Source organism: Apodemus sylvaticus, chromosome 9 (genome assembly GCF_947179515.1).
Source record: "Apodemus sylvaticus chromosome 9, mApoSyl1.1, whole genome shotgun sequence".
Taxonomy (NCBI): Eukaryota; Metazoa; Chordata; class Mammalia; order Rodentia; family Muridae; genus Apodemus; species Apodemus sylvaticus.
Window position 1 is genome coordinate 44933918 of NC_067480.1, and position 22431 is coordinate 44956348.

The window sequence follows — 22431 nt, forward strand, 5'->3', positions numbered from 1 at the left end:
TTGGACATAGGCCCTTAAAATCCTTGATAATGTGTGAGTATGCATTAGATGATTGCCTAACATAATCATTAGGTGATTCTATATAGGAAAATAAAATAGGAGTCAGTGCACTTCAACCACTTAGAAACTTGTTAAAATGCATTTTACCTATGCCATCTGAGGACACTTTGTTTTGTATCCTGGTGAAATAAATAGTCATGAAATGATCATATTAGAATGTAATTAATGAAAATTTATTTAGTTTGTGACATTTTTGTATATTGTAATATTTGCCTGGGTATCATTTTATAAGAATTTAATAGAAAAATAATACCTGATTCAGACTTTACCTAATTTACATATTATAAGCTTTATTCTGAATTCTGCAAGAAGCATGTCTCTTGTCTTGTAGAATAAGTCATGCCACTGATCATACTTGCACAGTAAATGATTTCAGATAATAGATAGTATTACGTGCCTAAGTACCCATGAACAGGTGTTAAAATTGGAAGCATGTGAAGTATTCTTCTTTGGAAGGAAATGAGAAGTAACATTAGCAACTCTTTAGGAAGAATGGGGATCAGATTTCATAGGGTAATTTAAAATTATTTTAGTTTAGTTTTGTTTAGTTCTGAGTTTCACATCAAAATAATGGAATAGATAGCTACTTTATCTAAGCTCACTAGCTTCTTTCTGATTACCTTTTATTGTTTACATTACTATCTTTCATTAGACAATTCTTTTTGCTTTTGTTGCATTATTTCCGACATAATATTTAGCTAACTTTAGGTTATCATTTTTTTATATAGTTAAGATCACAACCATGAAAAAACCAGTATTTTAATTAAAATGCTCACAACTTTCTCAAAATATACTAATTTTAAAATATACGATGTCTTTCTTGCAAACGTACTGCTACAAAAGTATCTTTCTTAGATGTTAATATTAGTATTAAAATGTCAGTCTTGGGACTTGGCATGATGACACATACATAGAAGCCATCCATCTGGAGGCTGATGAAGGAAAATTCTGTGTTTGAGACCACTGTGGGCTTAACTTAGAGACACTGTCTTAAAAATAAAAATAGAAATGAAAAACAGGCAAATACATATTACTTTTATTATAGCTTTCATATTATTTTTGCTTATGAATTTTGTACTTATTAAAATCATTATATATAATCTATTTCACTACATTTTACTTAGTAATGTAAATTTACCTTCATCATTGGATAAGTTTCTTCATACTGTGGTGTTTTTAACTTTTAAAACATTTATAATATAATTTTTGATATTTGCTTATCAGAAAGTACATTATATGAGTCTAAGGACTAGTTTACGGTTTTCAAAAATTCATATAAGTATATATCACCTCCTTTTAATCATCAGCATAAGACAATTTGAGACAAAGAGTAACCAAGAAATTCTTATGTGTATAGGATGCTTAATACCTGTTAATTCCATCATGGTACTTTTAAAGTTTATTTTTTAAATAGTCATTGTAAAATCATGCATGCTATGAAAAGCAGTGGATTCTAATTTTCATTTCGTATTATATCTCATTAGCTCTTTGGTGGATACATATTTTCCCAGTAACGGCGATAAACTTACCTTTGGAAAATGTATTGTTTACATATCCTGTTACTGTATAATATCATTAGGAATGATCCACAAGAAGAAAATGTTGATACCCTTTTGAAAGAAATATGCAACAACAATAACAACAAAAACATTGGGGCATATTAGTGATAAAATTAAGTCACATTAGCAAAATGACATGAAGAATAGCAAAGTGAGACATGCTGACTTCAAAGGGGGCATGTTTCCAGAATATATTTGATACCATGATGCTAGCATGATTTCACTACATGCAGAATTGCAAAGAAGAGCCTGAAGGATCTCTTCGTGCCAGTTATACTTCAGAAGCTATAACTACTGTGCTGCTAATGGAATGCTTCTCCTTAGAGGGCAATAAATTTGTCATTCACAAATGCTTAAGAAAACTAAATCACATAAATACATTGCAAAGTGAATTGAACCCAATTGTCTTTCTCCATATTTTTTTCTTTCTTTCATATCTCAGGGACCTGACAACTGTACTAAGTGTTCTCATTTTAAGGATGGTCCAAATTGTGTGGAGAAATGTCCAGATGGCCTACAAGGAGCGAACAGTTTCATTTTTAAATATGCAGATCAGGATCGGGAGTGCCACCCTTGTCATCCAAACTGCACCCAGGGGTAAGCATCCTCAGTGGTCCAGTACTAAGGCATGTATGTGTTTCCAGTTGAAAGGATTAATGTTTCATTACTCAGTCTCCACAATGCTGTCCACTTACACTGAAATAATATCTGGAAATGAAATGTATCATTATATTTTACATGTTGATTTTGACAGAAATTCTTTCTAGGTGAACCTCTGAAATATCTCTGCTTATAATTAACCTACTTTTACCACCGTATTAACACCTTCAGGAAGCTAGTGTGCTTTGGATGCAGTCTAGAAATCACTCACTTTTTATAATAGATTCAACTTAGTAAAAGATACAATATAGTACTTATGTCATAGAGATTTTTCATTAAATGTATAAAATGGTTTCTATTTCTTTACTATTAAAACCTAAAATAAGAATATCTCTTTAACACTTACCACTTTGGATTAATCCTTCAATGAAACCTGATACCAGGCAACCATGAAAGAGAATGAAGAAATGATAGTGTGCTCATATGTATGTTTACACATATGTGTTTACAACTAATACTGTTGATAGTCATGTGAGTGATTCCATTGGACATTGTCCTATAACATAGAATTCTTTCACTGTCATGAAACAATTTAGAGAGATACATACCTATTTTCCACTTGAGAAATTGTTGTGCAGCATAACCTGTGGTATTGATAATAATTGTGTAAATGCAAATTAATGAAATTGTTTTTGTTCAGTGTTATGGCCACTTATGGAGACACTGGTGAGAGAACACTGTACACCTGTGAAAATAATGTCACCTCAAGAAGATCCAAATCCATTTCATTAAAAAAAAAACTGTCTTATCTCAGTAAGAATTCTCCTTTTGTATCCTCTAAAAGATAAATATTGATAGAGTTGAAAACATTTTAACACACTATCCTTTTCTCATAAAATCTCACCTCCATTGTCAGTTCATACCTTCAGTATATGCACAGAAACCCATGTATGTACTTAATTGGACACTATATCTGGCAGGAAAGTAGAGGTTATGTAAAGAGATTGTCCTACCAGATGAAGGCCTTGCTCTTAGAAGATATTGAAAAAGGAGAATGAGCAGTATCCATTTCTGCCAAGACAACATCAATTTTTGGATGCTTCTAGAACTTCCTACTGGTCATGAAATCAGCTAAGTCACTCTGCGAATTTGCAGATCCTCAGAAGGTAAAACAATATTCTGCAATAAAAGTCAAATGCAGCCCAGAAGAGCTGACTGCCAACTGCTTAGTTTCTGCATAAGCACACAGGCTGAAGGCACTGAGACAGTCACCTACACACTTTGCTTCAAGGAAAACAGAAGTAATAAACGGTTCCCCTTGTGAGTTTTGGAACACTTGAGTTGAGAGTATTTTTGAAAAAAAAATAGAACTAGTGCTGCTGGTGTAGAGGAGTCAGCAAGAAAAAGAAAAAAACTTTGCCTGTGAAAATCATCCACAAGAGGGTTTTATTGTTTTGCAACTAAAATTAAACCGGTAAATTATTCAATATAATATCGATGTCAACAGCTGTTGCCATTCAAAATGAGACCTTTTGCTGTTTTTGCAAATCTAATTACAATGAAGCCATCAGGGAAATGAAGAGGAGAACACAGACCCTAGTCTGGATGTGTGGCTGGAGTGTCTTCTTCGTCAGCCTTTTACCTCGTGGCTGTTTAATGAAGGAAATATATATAGCAGAGGGAGGTAGAAGCTCTGGACAATAGAAAGGGTTCAAACTACAGCAGAAACAAGAGTGGGACCTCATACAAAAGGGAAGCTGAGGATTAATGGGGGAACTAAGCTCCCAAGGTCACTTGAGAACTCCAAATAAATAGAAATATGCCCTCAGCAGCTCTAGGCTGCAGAATAACAGTGAGAAAGAACAAACTGCTGTGTTTCATGGCATCTTCCAGGGCAATGTGCCGGCAATGGATGACTTTGTCCTGAGGTCTTACCATTGATTTCAATGAGCTTATCCTTCCTTTATCACAAGCTGCATAGTGACAACATCCACTGACTCCATAAAAGTATTGTGATTCCGGCACATGAGAATTCAGGAATTCTTACATTGTGGGAAATAGATCACTGACTACCTTCCTTGTTTGGCATCTTACACTGAAACAATGAGGTGATCTCGAGAGTTAATCCCTTCTTTTCAAATTGAGTGCAAACATATAGAACTATGACCCAGGAAAAGATGACAGGCCAATGGAATTATGGGATGAATTAGATCATTCCTCTGTGTATCTATTAACCGACTGTATCAGTAGGTGTGGGCTCACCAGGTCAATTCTACTTCAGAAAACAGATTTCTTCTCTTGCATGTCCATATTTTTCAGGTAATTCAATAACATGAGATGATGGAATAGTTAATAGAAATAGTCTTTGCAATGACACTTTTAAGAAATATTGTTCTTCCTTTGAATGCAGATTAATGATTATCCTGAAAATAAAATTAACTAACACCTTAAATGCATTTTACTACTCCAAAAGTGAATTAAATAATTTGGCTCTAAAATTTCTTCAAGTACATTTTAAAAAGATTAACCATTTAGTCATGATTAGAAGCCTCTCATAAGTAGCTTTAGAGGACAGAAAGAAAGAAAGAAAGAAAGAAAGAAAGAAAGAAAGAAAGAAAGAAAGAAAGAAAGAAAGAAAGAAAGAAAGAGAAAGAAAGAAAATATCTTCTCCTTGAATAGAGGCCACATTTTAGCAACATGTTTTTATTTCTTTTATTCCTTTGCTCTTTTCTATGGGATACATGCTAACCAACTTGTTTTCTTTCAGTTACTGTTGAAAATACCACCATCAAAAGCAACTAGGAATAGAAAAAATGTTATTACAGCCTTCATTCCTAGGTCACAGTCTATCACTGAGGGAGGTAAAAATAGAAATTCACAGCAATTTGAAAGGAAAAAAATAAAGCCAGTGAGGACACTGCTTACAGATTAGTCAAAACTCAATGTTCAATTAGCCTTCTGGTCCCACCTAGGATTACCTGCCTAGGATTGGTAGCATTCATAATAAAACAAGTCCCTTTGCACCAATAAATAATCAAGGCAATCCCATTCTGATATACACACAGATCAATGTTATCCAAACAATCTCTCCAGTCAAGATTCTAGTTTGTATACAGTTGACATTTAAAGCTAAATAAAAGAACTGCTTTATATCAAACCATTCAAATTCAGATATTGACTCACACTTATGTTATTCAATTTATAAACCAAAGAATAATTATTATGGTGTACTGAAATGATTAAGAATTTGAAAAAAAGATAAAAAAATTTAAAATAAAGATTGGTCAAGTTGGCACACACTTTTAATCTCAGTGCTCAAGAATCAGAACTAGGCAAATTTTTGTTTGAGGCCAACCTGATCATTGTAAATAGGCAAGGTGGTGCTGCACAGTAAGACCTTGTCTCAAACACAAACCAGGACAACAAAACAAAGGGAAAAGAATAAATATCAAGCATAATAATAATTATTATATTTATTATTTGTAATATATTAGTTTTAAAGAGAACTTATAAACTAAATATATCACATAATGCATAAATACCTATATTGTTTTCTACAGTAATATTATTTCATTATGTGACATTTCAATATCTAATTCATTTTCTTTCATTTTAATTAAGACTTGCATTTTAAGCATAGATTGTAATGTTCATTATATTGAACACTGTTCTAAAAAATTCTAGCTAAAAGTTTTTTTACTATTTTTGTTTTGTAGTTATCTTAGGCTTTTTTATGAATTCATTCTTTATAATTTTCAACGTTATATGACAAATACCTATTGAAAGAAACATAGAAAGAAATTTGCTTATAGGAATATTCCATAGACTTGTGTATTGATATAAATGAAAATATGCTTCATTTCATTTCAAAAATTGATGATTTTCACAAAATGACTGAATTATGCTTGTCATGTATGTAAGGAGTCACTCACTTATGTATCAGTAAGAAGCAATAAATGTTAAATGTGTCACAATCCAGAATTCCGTAGATGGTTTTAGAATACATATGCATGTCATAGATTTTTGCTATCTCTGTAACTATTGTACTTTGGAATATTAATTTTTGAATAGTTTGATTCCTTATCCTATCTTGCTCCCTTATTTGCTATATTTTTGTGCTTCAAAATTTGATGTTTCTTTTAGTTTGTGATCTTGCTGAATTAATATATATTTTATGTTCCAATCAGCTGCTTATATATAGTAAGTATGAAGACCTAAAGTACAATGCTTTCTTTAAAGACACAGTGACTTATATGTTTAAAAAGTAAACCTAACTTCATCAACCCACATCTTCTTTAGTCTTCACTTCTTTCTTTAGCCTTTAGTGTTTAAATAGAATTTGGACCTTAGAAATCCTCTGTAGTATCCTCAACAGCTTTGCGCAACCCTTGCTCATTTTCTCTCTGTCCCTCACCATTTCTGCCTACTTGAATGCATGGCCCCATCTGCAACGCATTTCACAACTCACAGAAAACCAAAACATAAGGACTTCTATGTAGGAACAATTATTTTTAAATTTCTAATATTACTACATCTCTCTGGAATTTTTTTTTTTTTTTGGTTAGCCAACCTTGATTTTTAATTTAGTTATAGGGACAATACATGATTTAATTTAATTTAATTTTAGATTTGTCATGTGTGTTTGTGTGTGTGTGTGTGTGTGTGTGTGTGTGTGTGAAAGAGAAGGACAGGCAGACAGACAGACAGACAGACAGACAGAGCTTATCTGCCCACATATATCCAGAGGCTAGAAGAAGGTGCCCAATTCCCTCAGAGTTGATGTTCCACCCTTTGTGCAGGACATCTGAATTGTTTCATAGGTGCTGGGGTACAACCTCCAGTCCTCATGAGTGTGTAGCATGTGGCCTTACCTGTTCTCTCCAGTCCAGTTTTATTCCATTGTGCTTTCCCAAGCTGTACACATGAAGGACGGCCTTGAGATGCCTGTCTTTAGAGGTCCTTGACTTTCCTCTCTTGAATTTGATTTCCTCACTTCATGTAGCATTCAGCCATCTTCCCACTTCCACGATTTCAATTGTTCCCAGTCTTCCTTTTCAAAGGAGTTGCTCCCTATGATCAATAGTGGCTCAAGACGTTTTTTCTAGCTTTTGAGAAACATCTCTGACTTCCCGTGAAATAAACACAGGGAAGTCTGGACTCAAAGAAAAACTTGAAGTGCCAGTCCCTCCTCCTAAAGTGAACATGTGAGGAAACTTGTCCCTCCATAGAATGTTTTCTTGCTGGCACAACTCTCCACAAATTTAATTTATAGTTCATACTTTAACCATTAGATCTTTTTCACTTAGAAATAGTATACTATCTGTTAACTCCTTTCCTTCCACCCCTAATGCATTAGTGGTTTGATTGAGATTCTGAACATGCCTGTGAGCTAGTGACCATTCCATCCATTTGTTTTAATATTTCTGACATCAACTAACTGTTCCCCGTACCGAAATATCCTACCTGGCTTCCATTTAACTAGTCTCCATATGACAAAGAGATTTCAAACACAAATCTGGCAACTTAACAGTTTTTGTTTGCTAGCATACCTTTTGTTTTTCACGGTAGCCTTTCAAATTTTCATGCTTTTATATTTTCATACAAGTACAGAATATGCATTAAGCACATCTGTCTTTAATTTTCTACCCACTTTTTCTTAATCCTCATCCTGCTGGTCTTCTCTCTTCCCAGAGATAGTTACAGATCTTCTGTGTCATGTGTGTGTGTGTGTGTGTGTGTGTGTGTGTGATTTTATATAGTTAGCTAATGTTTAGTAAACACAGATGAGAGAAAAATTAAAATGTTTGTTTTTCTGAAGTTGGCTAAATCCTTTCATAAGTTAACCTCTCGTTGCACAGATTTTTCTGAAAATTATACAATTTTGTTGCCTATGTTTGAAAAGTAAAAATGTTTCATTATGTATATTTACCACATTTTTCAGCCACCCTTCTGAAGCAAAAATCTAGAGATAGGCATAGCATTTCTTCAAACTATACAAGAGCTCTCTGCCTTGTCTACTAAGTCCCTCTGAATTTGTCCCCTAAGTTGTTTCCCTTGTCTTTCTCTTCTCCCTGTGCCTGTCATAATACTCCCTCTGTTCAGATTTGTTGTTCAGAGTGTATGTTTTGCTTTCAAACCATGCTTCTGGTTCTCCTATTCTGTACAACATAACACGCACTAATATGCCAGCATAACTCTCAGTATCTCAAGCTACAGATTTCTGACTCTCTCCACATGGTGACCATGACCTTCTCAAATGACATTCTGGTGTCCATCTTCTATACTATATTTACAGAACTATACTGTTCACGTCTGTTCATGCATCTGTTATCTTCAAACTGTGAGCTCAACGGAAATAAGTGGAAAAACATCTAATTCATCTCCTTTTTCCCTGCAGCTCCTTAAAGGTTACAAGCGCTATAGTAGGCTGGTTACAGAGGCTTATTGAATGAATGAAGATATTTCATTATTCACATCTTCTCCTCAAACAGAATCTCATTCACTGCTGAAAGGTTTTTTTTTTTAATCTTTCAAGGGTTATTATAAACATTACACACAAAGTACAGCTTTTCAGACTCTCACTTGGATATAAGAAGTAGACTGTTAATTTTACAAAATGGCAATACTGTCATACAAATAGCATTTTGAAGGTGATAACACAGGAACACATAAAAGATAGTTCTTTAGAAAAAATAAAAGAAGACCATATGAGACAAGTTTAGGTCTTTTTAGTAGTTTGTTTTCCCATTCAGCTGTTTTGCTTAGATCCAGTGTATGGCATGAGCCACTGAGGTGAGCTCGAGTGGCTTCTCTTTATTTTAAGGATTTTTATTACCATTCTTGCAGTTAAGATGATGGGAGGAAAAGAGAGCACAATGCTATGCCTCTATCCAGGTACACATACTGGGACATTATTATGATTTGTTCTGTTTCCTTTCTTATTATAAATTATAAAACCCTATGGATTTTAAATATGATATTTCACTGTGCCGTACTCTGGACACATTTTAAAACATCTAAATAGCTTTTATAAAGATTTTTTTTGCTATGTACAAAATATCTTCAATAAATACATCATTTGCAACAAAAAAAAAAAGATTTACTTGTCTTATGCAAAGCTGACCCTCAGAAAAAAACAAAACCAAACCAAACCAAAAACAAAAGACATTCAGACAAACAAAATGACAGCAAACAGCAAATTGATTTTCTGCTTACTAGAATATCTGTAAGAGAATATATAATGAACTGGAGAGGTGGTGACTTGTGGTTATCAAATGAATTCTGTTAGTTCACTAACATCTGGAGTCAGTTACAGAAGCTGTGTATGGTCTGACCACATCTGTGGGTATCTACAGCTCCTTTTTCATATTTTAAACATGAGACTTTGAGAAAACATGCATACTTTATATTGCCAAACAAATTAGGCAGCTCTATAAATCACATCCCCAGAAGCTGTTTATCTTTGAAGGAGAAGAAATAGAGAAATAAAAAATTCAACTTGTATAGATTGGAAAATACAAGAAATATTTCCATAATGGCTCAAAATGAAATTCTAAGAACTATATATTAGAATTCTGTGTAATTAAATAAAACCAGCAAATATTCATCTTGGTATATTCCTCAGCTACCTCTGTATACGTTTATTCATTTATTACAGAGTATTTGTTTTAATTCCAATATTATAACAGTTTTTTAAAAGTTTCTGTTTACAGATCATATTTCTCCTACTTAACAGTAGTAAAATATTGCAGTAAGACCAAATCAACTCATTTGATTATTAAATAAATCCCTGTTTAATGACAAAAATAATTTAAAGAGATTCATAACCATGGATTGAAATAATCTGATTATAAAAATTATCCATGGATATTGCATTAAAATATATTAACTTATTTTTCTGCCAAGACACTCTTTAATGAGCATCAAGCATAAGGCTATTCTATTGCAATTAATTGTTCATTGCCTTTTTTTGATTTTTCTATTTTGGATTTGACATAAATCCAACAGTGTTTCAAGAGAAGTGTTATACATGAAAATAACCATAGTCATTAAACTATCAATTAATTAACATAGCTATGCATAGAAATGAAAGATGTAAATGAGTTGACGATTTCAGAAATGACCAATGCAAGTACAAGTTATCCATAGAAGCAGGTAAACTTTCTTTTACTATCTCCATGTTTTCTGGCATTCAGTTTGACTGGTAATTTCAATTCACTTCTGTGTTTCTGCCAAGAAGTAATTTTCTCTCAGTTTCTAAAAGCATACTGTTCCAGAAACCTCCTAATAATACAACCAAGAATGTGGCACATCCAATATTTGTCTCGATAGCTCACTGGTTCTTTTCTTTTTGTTTCTTAATGACTGATTTTTCTTTTCTTGTATTTCTTTTGAATTTGCATCTCTGCAGGTGCATAGGCTCAAGTATTGAAGACTGCATCGGCCTGATGGATAGGTACTTGGTGTGCTTGCTTCCCATGTTCTTCCTCCAAGGCTCCATGCGTGAGCACTGGTGCATGTGTGTGCATGCCACTGTGGATGGAGAATGATGTTTTCTGTTCTGCACTTGCTTGCAGGTGTAACGGTCCCACTAGTCATGACTGCATTTACTACCCATGGACGGGCCATTCCACTTTACCACAACATGCTAGGTAACATCATCCATGGTTCCATTTTATCACTCAAATTCTTTCTTAGTTACCACAGATTAAATTAGTAACCAGTTGGGCTGAAGTTTTAATGGACTAAAAGGAGCTTTTGATTTAGTTCTTGATTTTACTTTCAGTCATTATGATTTCAGAGTTCTATTTAATAGTATCATTGATTTTAAATTTTGTATGTTTAAAAAAAATAGACATCATCCTAGAACTCTAATAGGATATTCTTAAGTTTATAAGTAATTTTAAAAATCAAAAACATTCAAGGAGAATTTTGAAACTATTGATTGATGCTTAGATGATATTTGTTATATAATTTGAATTTAATTTCTGATTTTGTATTATTTTAACTGACTAGTATATGTTCAGATAGAAAAATTATTCTAGAACCAATGCAATATGAAAATATTTTGTACATGTTAAAGCACATATTGGAGTTATAAGACTATAATATATGATCCATATTTACACAAAATTTTGAACACAAATATTTATAGTAGCTTTAATCATAATCAACAAAAACTGGAAGCAAGCTTGGCAATTGGTTTGTCATATACCCATGCTCTGCAATATGCTTGAGAAATAAAAAGGAAGAAATTGATGCTACACACTCCATAGATGGATCCTGAATTCACTATGTTGAATGAAAGAAGCCAGACTGTTAAAAACACATACTGCTTGATTTTCTTTTTATATTAAACTCTGAAAAAAATGAACTACAGGAACAGAAAATTATTCAGAGTTGCCCTAAGCTTGACTTTTGGGGGTAAAGTTTACTACTGAATTATAAGAAGGAAATTTGACAGATAACAGAACAATAAACACTGTGATTGTGATATTATTTTCATAAATAAAAATGCTTAGCACATACCATAAGCTATAAATTTTATTATAAATTATAAAAATTTTGTGTTATTTTTATATATAAAAATATGACTTTTAAAATACTATATGAAACATTTTAACTAGGAAAGCAGTAATTCTGCATTGCAATGTTACATTAGAAATATCATTAGCTCTACATAGCAAATTAATTGGATCTTCTTACAAGAAATATAGTAGTGCTAAAATAAAGGCAAACATGAATTTTAAATGATGTATTGATTTATTATAATTTTGTGTTATTATATGACAATGAAGCATTTGAGAAGCATAATCAATAGGTTAAAAAAATCACAATAGCAATAGATTCCAGCAGTTACCTTTATCAATGGTGGCCATTATGCTGAATTCTAACACTAAAGCAGTATGCCTAGTGTTTCAGATCTTATCTTATCAATCATAATATAGTATTGTTTTATGCATCTGGCTACTTTCTCTAAATATTACATGTATGAGATTCATCTATGTCACCAAATCCATTCATAGCTTTTTCATTCATATGTCTGTAATTGCTCTTAAGTATTAAAGTGGTCAAAAAAGTGATGTGTCATCTTCACAAACTGTCCATTAGTAAATAATTGTGAGAAGTTCTGAGGTAAATTATTTGGTTAGAGTGGATTCATTCATACAACAGTGGCACATGATACTTGGGCTTGAATAAACCAGCTAACACAGTTTTCTAGAGTTACCTTAAAACTGTAGGAAAACCTAAGAAACAAAGCAAAGAAAAAGAGAAAAAGGAAGTGGGAATCGAGAGAAATACAAAGTCCCACATTATCTTTTAAGATTCATCTTGGATTCCTGCCATGCTCATGAAATTACCTTTCTTCTTTCAGACATTGATTGGGTCAAAATCATTTTGAAGAATAATTTTGCATTTATTTTGATGATATCACTTATAATTATTCTAGAATTTTAATGAAAAAGAATTCCAGATGGTGGTTAAAGTATGCTCCCTTTAAAATCAGATTTTTCAGGTTTTGAATCAAACTCAAAGCATTTTTATATGTGTTACTTAAAGGTCCCTCAATTATTTGAGCCTCACTCTTTCATGTGCAAAAAGATATAATTTATGTAGTTTGCAAAGAATTCTGACGATGGCATGTTTGCTTAGTAACAGTAACCATTCTTTCTTTCTCTATTTTTCTATAAAATAATTTTATTTTTTTATGTAACAAGTATTCTCCCACCTCAGGAATATGAAATTATGCTTCTCAGGGGGAAGGGGAAAAGACTCTCAAAGTCATCTAGAGGGCATTAATGCCTACTGGTACCTTCCTGATAGCCTTTGTGAAAGGGTTTTTTTTTTCTTTCATTTTTCCTTAAGGATCAGAGAGAAGGTAGTATAGATGACATTTGGTCATGGGGATGATCTGTAGAGAGAAAGATCACTTGTAGTTAAAATTTCAATCTTATGCAGCACCTGGATTCCCTGGAGATAGTCCTTAGTTTCAGAATAATACAAATAATTAACAATGTCATCAATAAACATCCAAGGCTAAAAATAGTGAATGGATAGTAAAGTGTAGTTCACTATTTCTAAGAAAAGACACTTGCAGTCCACCACCCAGGTAAAAAAGCAAAGTTTGTTGAATGTGAAAACATGTGTTCAAATATGGGTTCTATCATATTTCTTACACACAAAATTATATGATAGTATAAAGTTAGTTTGAGTTTTTAAAGAGACAATACAAAGATAACATCTTGGCCTGAATAGTCATTGGCTGCAGTCGTAACTGTTACTGAAATATTACCATCTCAGAAAATTTTTATTACATGGTACTGTGTTCTATACATACATATATATATATACACACATACACCACATACACATATATATCATGTATAGGACAGTAATCTAATAGGTTAGTGACTACAGAATCAATATAATGAAATTTCTCAGATTTTAATAATTTATATTTTACACAAAAATACTACTCAGGGCCACATTTGTTGGTAAATGGTGCATAAAGATTTCTTATATAGAACTCTAAATGTCTTTACTTAATGAGACTGTATTTTTCAATTGTGTTGATTTCTCAGAATTGCTACTCATATAACAATTTAGGATATTCATAAAATTTATCTTAACTCTTTGAAGTATTTTGATTTTTATTATATTAAAACTTAGAGTAATCAGTGTCCCCTTAGGCCCCACATTTGAATTCTGTATGAAAATGCATTTGGAAAACAGGAGATTTATCATTAAGATTCCAAGACTTTTTTTCCATCTTTTTTACTTCCATGATGAATTTATAAATGTCTCTCTTGCTGGAATAAAGCAAATATTTATAATGGGAAGAACAGAAATAGAACAATAAGAAATTAATGTTTTAGGCTTCATAATCCACCTTTTAACTGGGAAGCTATCCAAATATTTAATTTTCTTTTAGACACAGAAAATTACATTGAACATGCCACTGTGACTGCTTTAAACTACTTAGATTTACTACGCCCCACAGCCCCACTATGATGCATTCTCTTCTCTAAAGCAGCAGGTCCAAATAAAAGCAGGTGCAATGTTTCCGATCTTGATCAGCTTTCATTTCCTAAGTGGTGTTATTTTTTCCCAAACCTGTGATTTGTGAATTGCCTTTCCACACTTCATTTACCTTACAGACCATTGGCAGAATAATCCAGAAAGATTAGTGGAATGGGATAGAAAAAAATGTAAGACTTTTTTCTATCATAGAATATCCTAATTATGAAGAAAATAAAACTAGTAATCTTTTATGTTCTATCTCATTTTCAACCCTAATTAATACTTTAAGATGACACTTGCTTTGACCAAACTTTTTCAAACTTTCCCACCCTCATAATTTTGATTTCTTCCCAAGAATACCATGGGCCAAGGTATTCTTATGTTTGTCAAGACCCTTTATTCTTTTTTCATTTGACATGTAACACACAGACTACTTTTGAATAGATTTGTTCCTAGTGTAAAAAACGTTAGATTTTAGTGTATTTTTTGATTCTTTGTCAAATATAGAAAAACTTTAAAGATCATATTCTCATATGCCATAGGGCTATGGATTTAATAATCACAAAAGAACAGATTATATTTGTAAGGCATTTCTTCAAGTTAGTTAACAAAGTGAAATCTAAGCTTTCTAAATCTTCACTTTACTTTGATAGAAATTATTACTTAGAAAATATTAAAAATATATGAATACATAAGAAATCATCTATTTCTGCACATAACTGGATTGCCTCTTTGTTCTAACTCATTTTCCTCTTTATTTCACAATATATAGTACAGTAATTGAATTTAGTTTCTCCAAGTCTCTAATATATAGCTATTTGAAACATTTTCTATTTTCATGGCCACAGACATACTTTTACATGGTACACCGCCTTTTGGCCTAAGCAGTCACACAACAGTCTATCCTTTGTCAGACTGACCTGTGTCTGTTAAATGACAGATGGTGTGATAGGCTGGGCACCTTTTGCAAATTGCACACTGCATTCCTTTGTTTTTCTCCCAAGGAAGCGAGTTAGGAATTTATGTCCAGATTGCCTGATGCAAACCACGCATAAATGGTCACCTTAGATGAGTATCAGTTATATAATACCTATATACAATAAATAAAAGTGCATAGCTTTTTATTATAATTCTAGCCTCATTCCATAGCATTATGTATAGTAAGGTTTTTTTTTTTAATAAATAAATCCAAGCTATGAAGAAGAGTGTATGATGGTCTTCCTTAGGAGATGATTCACTTCCCAGAAACTGTAAAAATGTTGAAATGATCTAAGATTTAGCAGGAATTAATGAAGCCTCTCTGTCAATGGTTATTCATATAGCTGAAGAAGCTACTTTAAACAAAACAATTTAAGCATCTTTAGGATGATCAAGTGGCTTTCATATTGATATCAAAAATGTTCATACTACAGTAGCAACATGGCAGTATTCATGATTAGCAAGCATAAGAATGTGATCAAACTAATCCATTTTAATGACTGAAAGTCAACAAAGATTCTTTAAGGCCATTGGCTCTGGTACTAAAGTAGAATGACTAAAGATATCATTATATTGATAAAATGTTAAGTGTATAGTAAGGATCAAAATATTAAATGAGTAGAGGGAAACACTCAAAATACTCAGCTTTTCCTCAGCCTAGAGCATTTTCTATGGTAAACAAATCATTATGTCTTAAACCCATTCATTTCTGACTGCTTTATAGCTCACAAATAACTTTAGCATCAACTGTTACTGATGGAGAGAGCAAAAACAAAATGGTAGAAAATGTCCTAAATCTTAAAGACAACCAGGTTTATTTCAGCAGTCCAATTCAAGGTCTGCTTCATGGTCTACTCCAAGGCCTGATGTTTAAATTATTATGTATATAAAGTTAGCTTAAATATGCATAGAGAAGGGCAGGATTATTGTGTAACAGCAGATATACTAAATAAATTTTGTGAGTGTGATGACATTGGTGATTTAACACCTAATGTGGTTTCTAGGCCTCTTTTAAAATTTAAAATACCATAGAACAAGATTATGTATTCAATGATGGCTAGACAATTAAGACTTTGTGATTAGACAGATTAAAGGAGTACTTAGCTAACTTAAAGACTTCTGCTCTCACCAACACTGAAGCTTAATGTAAAATTCGGTAGGGAAAATAGCAGGCATGTCTGGGTTGGTTCTGATCCTTGACGGTTCGCCACGCTGACATCTGTGTTCTCAGCTGGAGCTGACTGTCTCCTTCCAAATCCACTTACCTTCTTGTAGACCTGAGTTCTTTGAAGTTTTAGAAATTATTAGCCTATTATTTTTAGATAAAATACTTAAGATATCTCTGAGATATATTTTCCCAAATACTAATTATTATGGGGCAATACCATTTTAAGTTTACAAAAATACTCACAGCCATAGTGAAAACAGTTTATCCAAAAGAGTACAGTAAAGATTGTGTTCAGTTTTTGCATGACATTTCAGTTCATATACCCATGTGCTTAGGTGAAGCTCCCACACATTGTCTCCCTGTCTGAGGAATGTGAAAATGGTTTTTCACCCATAAGTTCCCTTTACATCAACACATGTGTTAGTGTTTATTTGCACAAGTGGTAGAAGGTGTACTGTGACAGTAGGCAATACTGTACACCATACTCCCTTTGCCTGTGTCTTGTCTCTAGAATTATAAATTAAACTTTATTTCCTTGAGCATCCTTGTGATACTTTGTAGACTTGAGACTGTTTCTATCCTTGTATATGCTATAGGTTAGATGAAAGCCTCTATGTAGGCTGTAGATGCTGATTTTTCCTTCAGTTGTGCATAAAGAGCTCTGGGCATTCATTTCTAATCTTTCCATTAATTTATCAAAGTCGTGAGTCTTCCTTATGATTGTTGATGACCTATATTGTCCATTGCCACATGAGTACTTACAAAGTAATTAGAATATACAAGAGGAGCCTTGTTGTCCCCCATGTACCCTAGATGTAAGAAAATTCTATGAAAAAGAAGTGGTAAAACTGTGTTAGTAATTCAGGCACAATAAATGTTAATTTTGGATAGTTTGTGCTAATTAAAATATTTTAAGTTATTTCAATTGTGATATATAGTCATTGAATTGTACTGCTCTAAAGCAATAATCATGAAATCATGATGTAATACATACTCTTAATGGTTTTACCCACAAAAAGAATAGTGGAGGAACACTATTTCACAAGAGTGTTTATTTCATCAGCTGTAGTAGGTTACAGATGGGATGAGTCAAACAGATCCAAGAGAAAACACCTGCTTTCCTGGACCAATTACGTATACCTATATATGAAATGTGAACAAAACTTTTATAAACTTTTATAAGACTAACATATGATATATTGGACCCATATTTAGAAGCCCCAACTTGACTGCTTTTATAATATAAAACTACTCAGATTAGGAATTATACTCTATGTATTCATAAAATTATGTTTGATTCTCAATATCGATAATAAAGTATTATTCCATTTTGATATTGCATATATAGCCTATAATTAAATAAAACTATCTTTTACATATAGGTCAGAGTTTCTATCTTCATGTCTGCTTCATGATAATAAAGGAATCAGAGTTATTTACTTATAAAACTTAGACATGTATTGTATTAAACTCTAGGAAGATACCCTTTCTCATATTTCCTGTTTAACTAAAGGAATCTAATTAACTGGGACCCCCTCGGTGATGCTGTTACATAAAATGATGTGTAGATATTAGAGTAAATTGCTCTCTTCATGCTTTTTTTTTTCTTATTACCTCAGCACGTTTCCTAACTAATCATTCTTTTTATAAACATACAATTATTTTTGCATACTATGTATGTAAGCAGTCACTAATTAACAGGGAACAGTTTGATTTACCAGTGAAATTCCCTCACAGTGATTTTATTCTCAGCTACTATCCACTCTTACCCCAAAATTGCTTTGATTTCAATGTAACTCAGTACTAAAGAATGAGAGAGAAGGGAAGTGAGACCCACCTTTTATAGACTCCCAGTGCCGTCATTGGGATGTTTTTATGACATTATGTCCTGCTTCTCAGAACAATGAATTCCATATGCTTGAGTCATTAATAGAATAATTATAGACACTGTCCACAGAGCAAAAATAAAACAAGATGTTTTATTCACACAAAGTTTACTTGTTTGGTAAATAAGTATTTTTATTTTATAGAACGAGTCAAATTTGTCAAATTCATATTTTAATTAATCTTCTTGATACAAAATACTAGAGTTGAAATTCCAGGTCTAATTCTCAAAGTAAATGTCCACATTGTTCCAGATACCGGAGGGAAAAGAAACCAACAGGCAAGAAATAGAAGCATATTTCCTTCCTGAGTCATACTACTTTCATTTTCTTTCAAAAGTTTCTTGGAATTTCATGCAAACTGTACTTTCATATCCCAAAACATGTCCTGGGTATAATGAAATGATTAGATTTCTGACTATGTAAGTAATAATAGTTATTAGTACTACCATTAGCAGAGAGATAGATGGCTCAGTGGTTTAGAGCACTGACTGCTCTTCCGAAGGTCCTGAGTTCAAATCTGGTGGCTCACAACCATCCATAAAGAGATCTGATGCTCTCTTCTTGGGTGTCTAAAGACATATAATAAATAAATAATTAAATAAATAAATAAATAGATAAATAAATAAATAAACTACTACCATTAGCATTATGTAAATGAGGAAACAGGATAAGAGAAGCAATTTTGAAGTTTTCACTTGGCAAGTATGCTGTACTATACAGATTGGAGTTACTCAAAGAACATGCATCTTCCTCTCTACCAGAATAGGCTGCTTCTAATATAAAGGCAATGTTGTGAAGACAGTATCTATGTATTTTTTAGCATAGATATAATTTTAAATTCATTTATCGTCTTTTAACCTCAATGCTACCTTAGTAGTATCTACAATGTTCTATAGCTCATTAGAGGTTATGAATTATGAACTATATTAAAATCAGTAACATTAGATGACATTAACAGGAAGTCTTAAAGTTTCCTGTCATTTAAAAAGTAAAATAAAGTGCATAGTATAGCAAAAGGAATGAGAAAAAATAGGGTAAGTGATAAGCAAGGTATTCAAGAAAGAAGTTCTAGAAGCAGAATAAAAAATACATTTATGGATGGGGAGAGTCAATGTTTAATGTCTTGAAAGCAGATGTTGGCCATTTTATTTGAGAGATTTGAGATTTTAAGAAATTAAAAATAGTGTTCTGTAAAGTGATAGAACTAAAATTAAATTATCTTTAGGAGCTAAGACAAAGAAATCCACAGACAAGATGTAAAAGATGAAGTAAAACTAATGATGGACTTGACAGAGAAAAAAATAGATAAAATCAAGACCTTATTTTCAATGGACTGTTAGCTTAATTGAACACTTTAGAGCACAATGGAAGAAACAGTTACATAAATTCAAAAAAGAAAACTCCATTGAACTTATGTAGAAAGACACAGCATTCTAAAGCACAATTGTACTGTCATATATTTCTGAGTCTGTTGGAAAGTTTTACTCACAAGTAAAATTGATGCTGTTAAGTACTATGTCTTAGCAAGCCAGGCTATTATTGCTTAAATATGGACCTTGATATTAGCAAAGTTTTGTCGATGTATCTTTGAAGTTTGCCAGATAAACACATAAGGAAGGAGAATGGAGTCAAGAGTATATGATAGAAAATATATGATAACCATTAGATAATATAATAACGTGAAGGAGAGCAGAGTCTTTGAAGACTGGGAATTGGTGGCAGTATTGGAACATAAGGGAGAACACAGAGAAGGTATTAGGCTGAAAGTGAAGTGCATGAAACCAGCATTGGCAGCACCAATACTTGCCATGGTTCACTTGGGCTGCTCCTGTTCCATTGGGTCAGCCCTCCTGGCCATGAGCTCATTGTCCAACTACCCAATGTTGACTTCTTTCCTCCTCCCCCCCTCCTCCTCCTCCTCTTCCTCCTCTCCTTCTCTTTCTTCTATTCCTCCTCCACTTTCTTCTCTTACTTCTCTTCTTCCTCCTCCCACTTCTCTTTCTTTTCCTCCTCCCTTTTCCTCTCTAACTGTGAGTCTCAGCCAAGGTAACTGAGAAAACACCTACCTCTATCTGCTGCCCAATCACAGACCTTAGCCTTTTATTGAACAGTTGACTTGGGGAACAAGGCTGAGACAAGAAAAGATGGTATATGTGAGAATTCACTCATCTTAGGACAACCTGATCTTGGGATACAGGATTTAGCATTTGAATAAATAGCAGCATCAAACCAATCCCCAACAACTAGCAATATAATTATTTAGTGTTATCAGTCTGGGTAGATAGGCACATTGCAAATTAGAAAGCAGAGAGTCTGAAAGGATAGGATGGGTGGACTAAGAGAAGTGAGGAGATTCAACAAGAATTTACAAAATAAGTCACATTGCCAGATTTAGTGGTGAGCTGGGTTTAAAGGGTTAAGCGGGAACGTGTAAATAATTAATTCTGGTTTTCTGCCTTGCAATATGAGGGATGGAGTAGCATTAATTAAGATGCCACACAGTTGAGAGTTCTAACTGAAGGCTTTCTGAACTTGGCGTGAATATATTGAATCTGAGTTACTATGACACCTTTAAGAGATGCTATGGAAAAATATAATAAAATGATACAGCATTTTTCATATATAGTCATGGAACAGAAGTAAATGTGTAACATAGAAATAAAAAGAACCAATTGTTTATATATTCAGAGAAATTCATATATGAAGAAACACAGAAAGTGGCCACAGCATGAGCATTATTAGGGAAAAAAAAAAGACATCCGAGGATATGTGAAATTTAAACATACTTTGGAAGACCTTAAGCAAAAGGTTGTGGTATAAAACAGAATAAACATTGTATATTGCGAACATTATGAAAAAGCTATAGAAATTAAGAGGCTAAACAAACAGGAAAGCATTAGCTTTGGAGATTAAAATATGCACCCACTATTTTCTTCAGAAGAAACTGGAGGAGAGAAAATGCAGACAGGCCCACTGATTTTGTAGACAAAGTATTAGTTTTCTGTTTAATGCTTTGTATTCTGACTGCTGTCATAACTGTAAACATCTCACCAGAAAAAGAGGATTATTTTTTGAGACCATGTAAACATGTATGTGAAAGGAATGAGGGATTATCAGGAAAGTTAAATTCAAATTGAAACTGTGCTTATTTTTGTATTTAAATCACTCTGACATTAATTTACAAATTATCCATAATTTGAAATGTGTTTCCCTACATGCATCTAGCTTGAAGGTCATTTGTTTTATTTTCTCAAGGCAATTATGGTTTGCACTATCACTGACTCTGAACTCATTAAATTAGAAGGCTCTTAAATATATAATGAGGATCTAGCAGCACCTTATATGTGTTCAGAGAAATTAGCAGATTTCAATGCCTGTCCCGTTAATTGTGAGATTATTATAAATTGGGCCACCATGTGTACATAAGCAATTTCATGATCATACAAATGCAAAATATTAGAAAAATCAGTAAATGGCAAAGGATTTTTCTTACTTTTTTTCACATATAAGGAAATATAATGGAAATTCCCTCATAAACAAAATTTACTTAGATTTTAATTACCCTGACAGGATTAAATTTATATTCTAAATGGTAGTGTGTTTTTAAAGAAAATTTTCTATTTGCCTCTCTTTTAAAATTGAAGCAAAGAAAGGTGAACTTTACCATCATGATAATTGAAGACCCCAATCACATTTTTATCCTTGTGTTTCAAAACAGTAATTCTTTTCTTTTGTGTAATTTGAAAAGGTAAGGAAAACTACAAAAGTAATGCATGCTCAGTATACTAAGGAGATACACCAAGTATATAAATACTTGAACACATTAACCATATACTAAAATGCATGTAGTTTACAGATTTGGAAGCATTCTTTGCATATTGGGGTTCTTAATGTACTCACATAATTATATACTAGTCTTTAACTTCCAAATAGATGGTCATTGACCCTTGTATTGTGAGACAACATTTTTTAAGTATCACTGAACCACCAATCACTACTGAAGGATAGATGGTCTTTTTTATTCTATTCAAAAAGATACATAATATGTATACACACACACACACACACACACCTGTCTAAGGTCTATTTAGCTACATAAGGTCTATTTAGCTATATAAGATGTATGGCATCAATCTGTCTTAACATTCAATTTAGTAAT

The 22431-nt window shown here is 32.7% G+C and overlaps 1 protein-coding gene across 1 annotated transcript in view; it reads left to right on the top strand.

Moving 5' to 3' along the window:
* Positions 1–22431, top strand: part of Erbb4 (erb-b2 receptor tyrosine kinase 4) — a 708134-nt gene that overhangs the window by 457981 nt on the left and 227722 nt on the right. Inside the window, exons 16-17 of the mRNA XM_052191829.1 lie at positions 2062–2216; positions 10630–10674. Coding sequence (XP_052047789.1) covers positions 2062–2216; positions 10630–10674 — 200 coding nt within the window. The remainder of the gene's footprint in view (positions 1–2061; positions 2217–10629; positions 10675–22431) is intronic.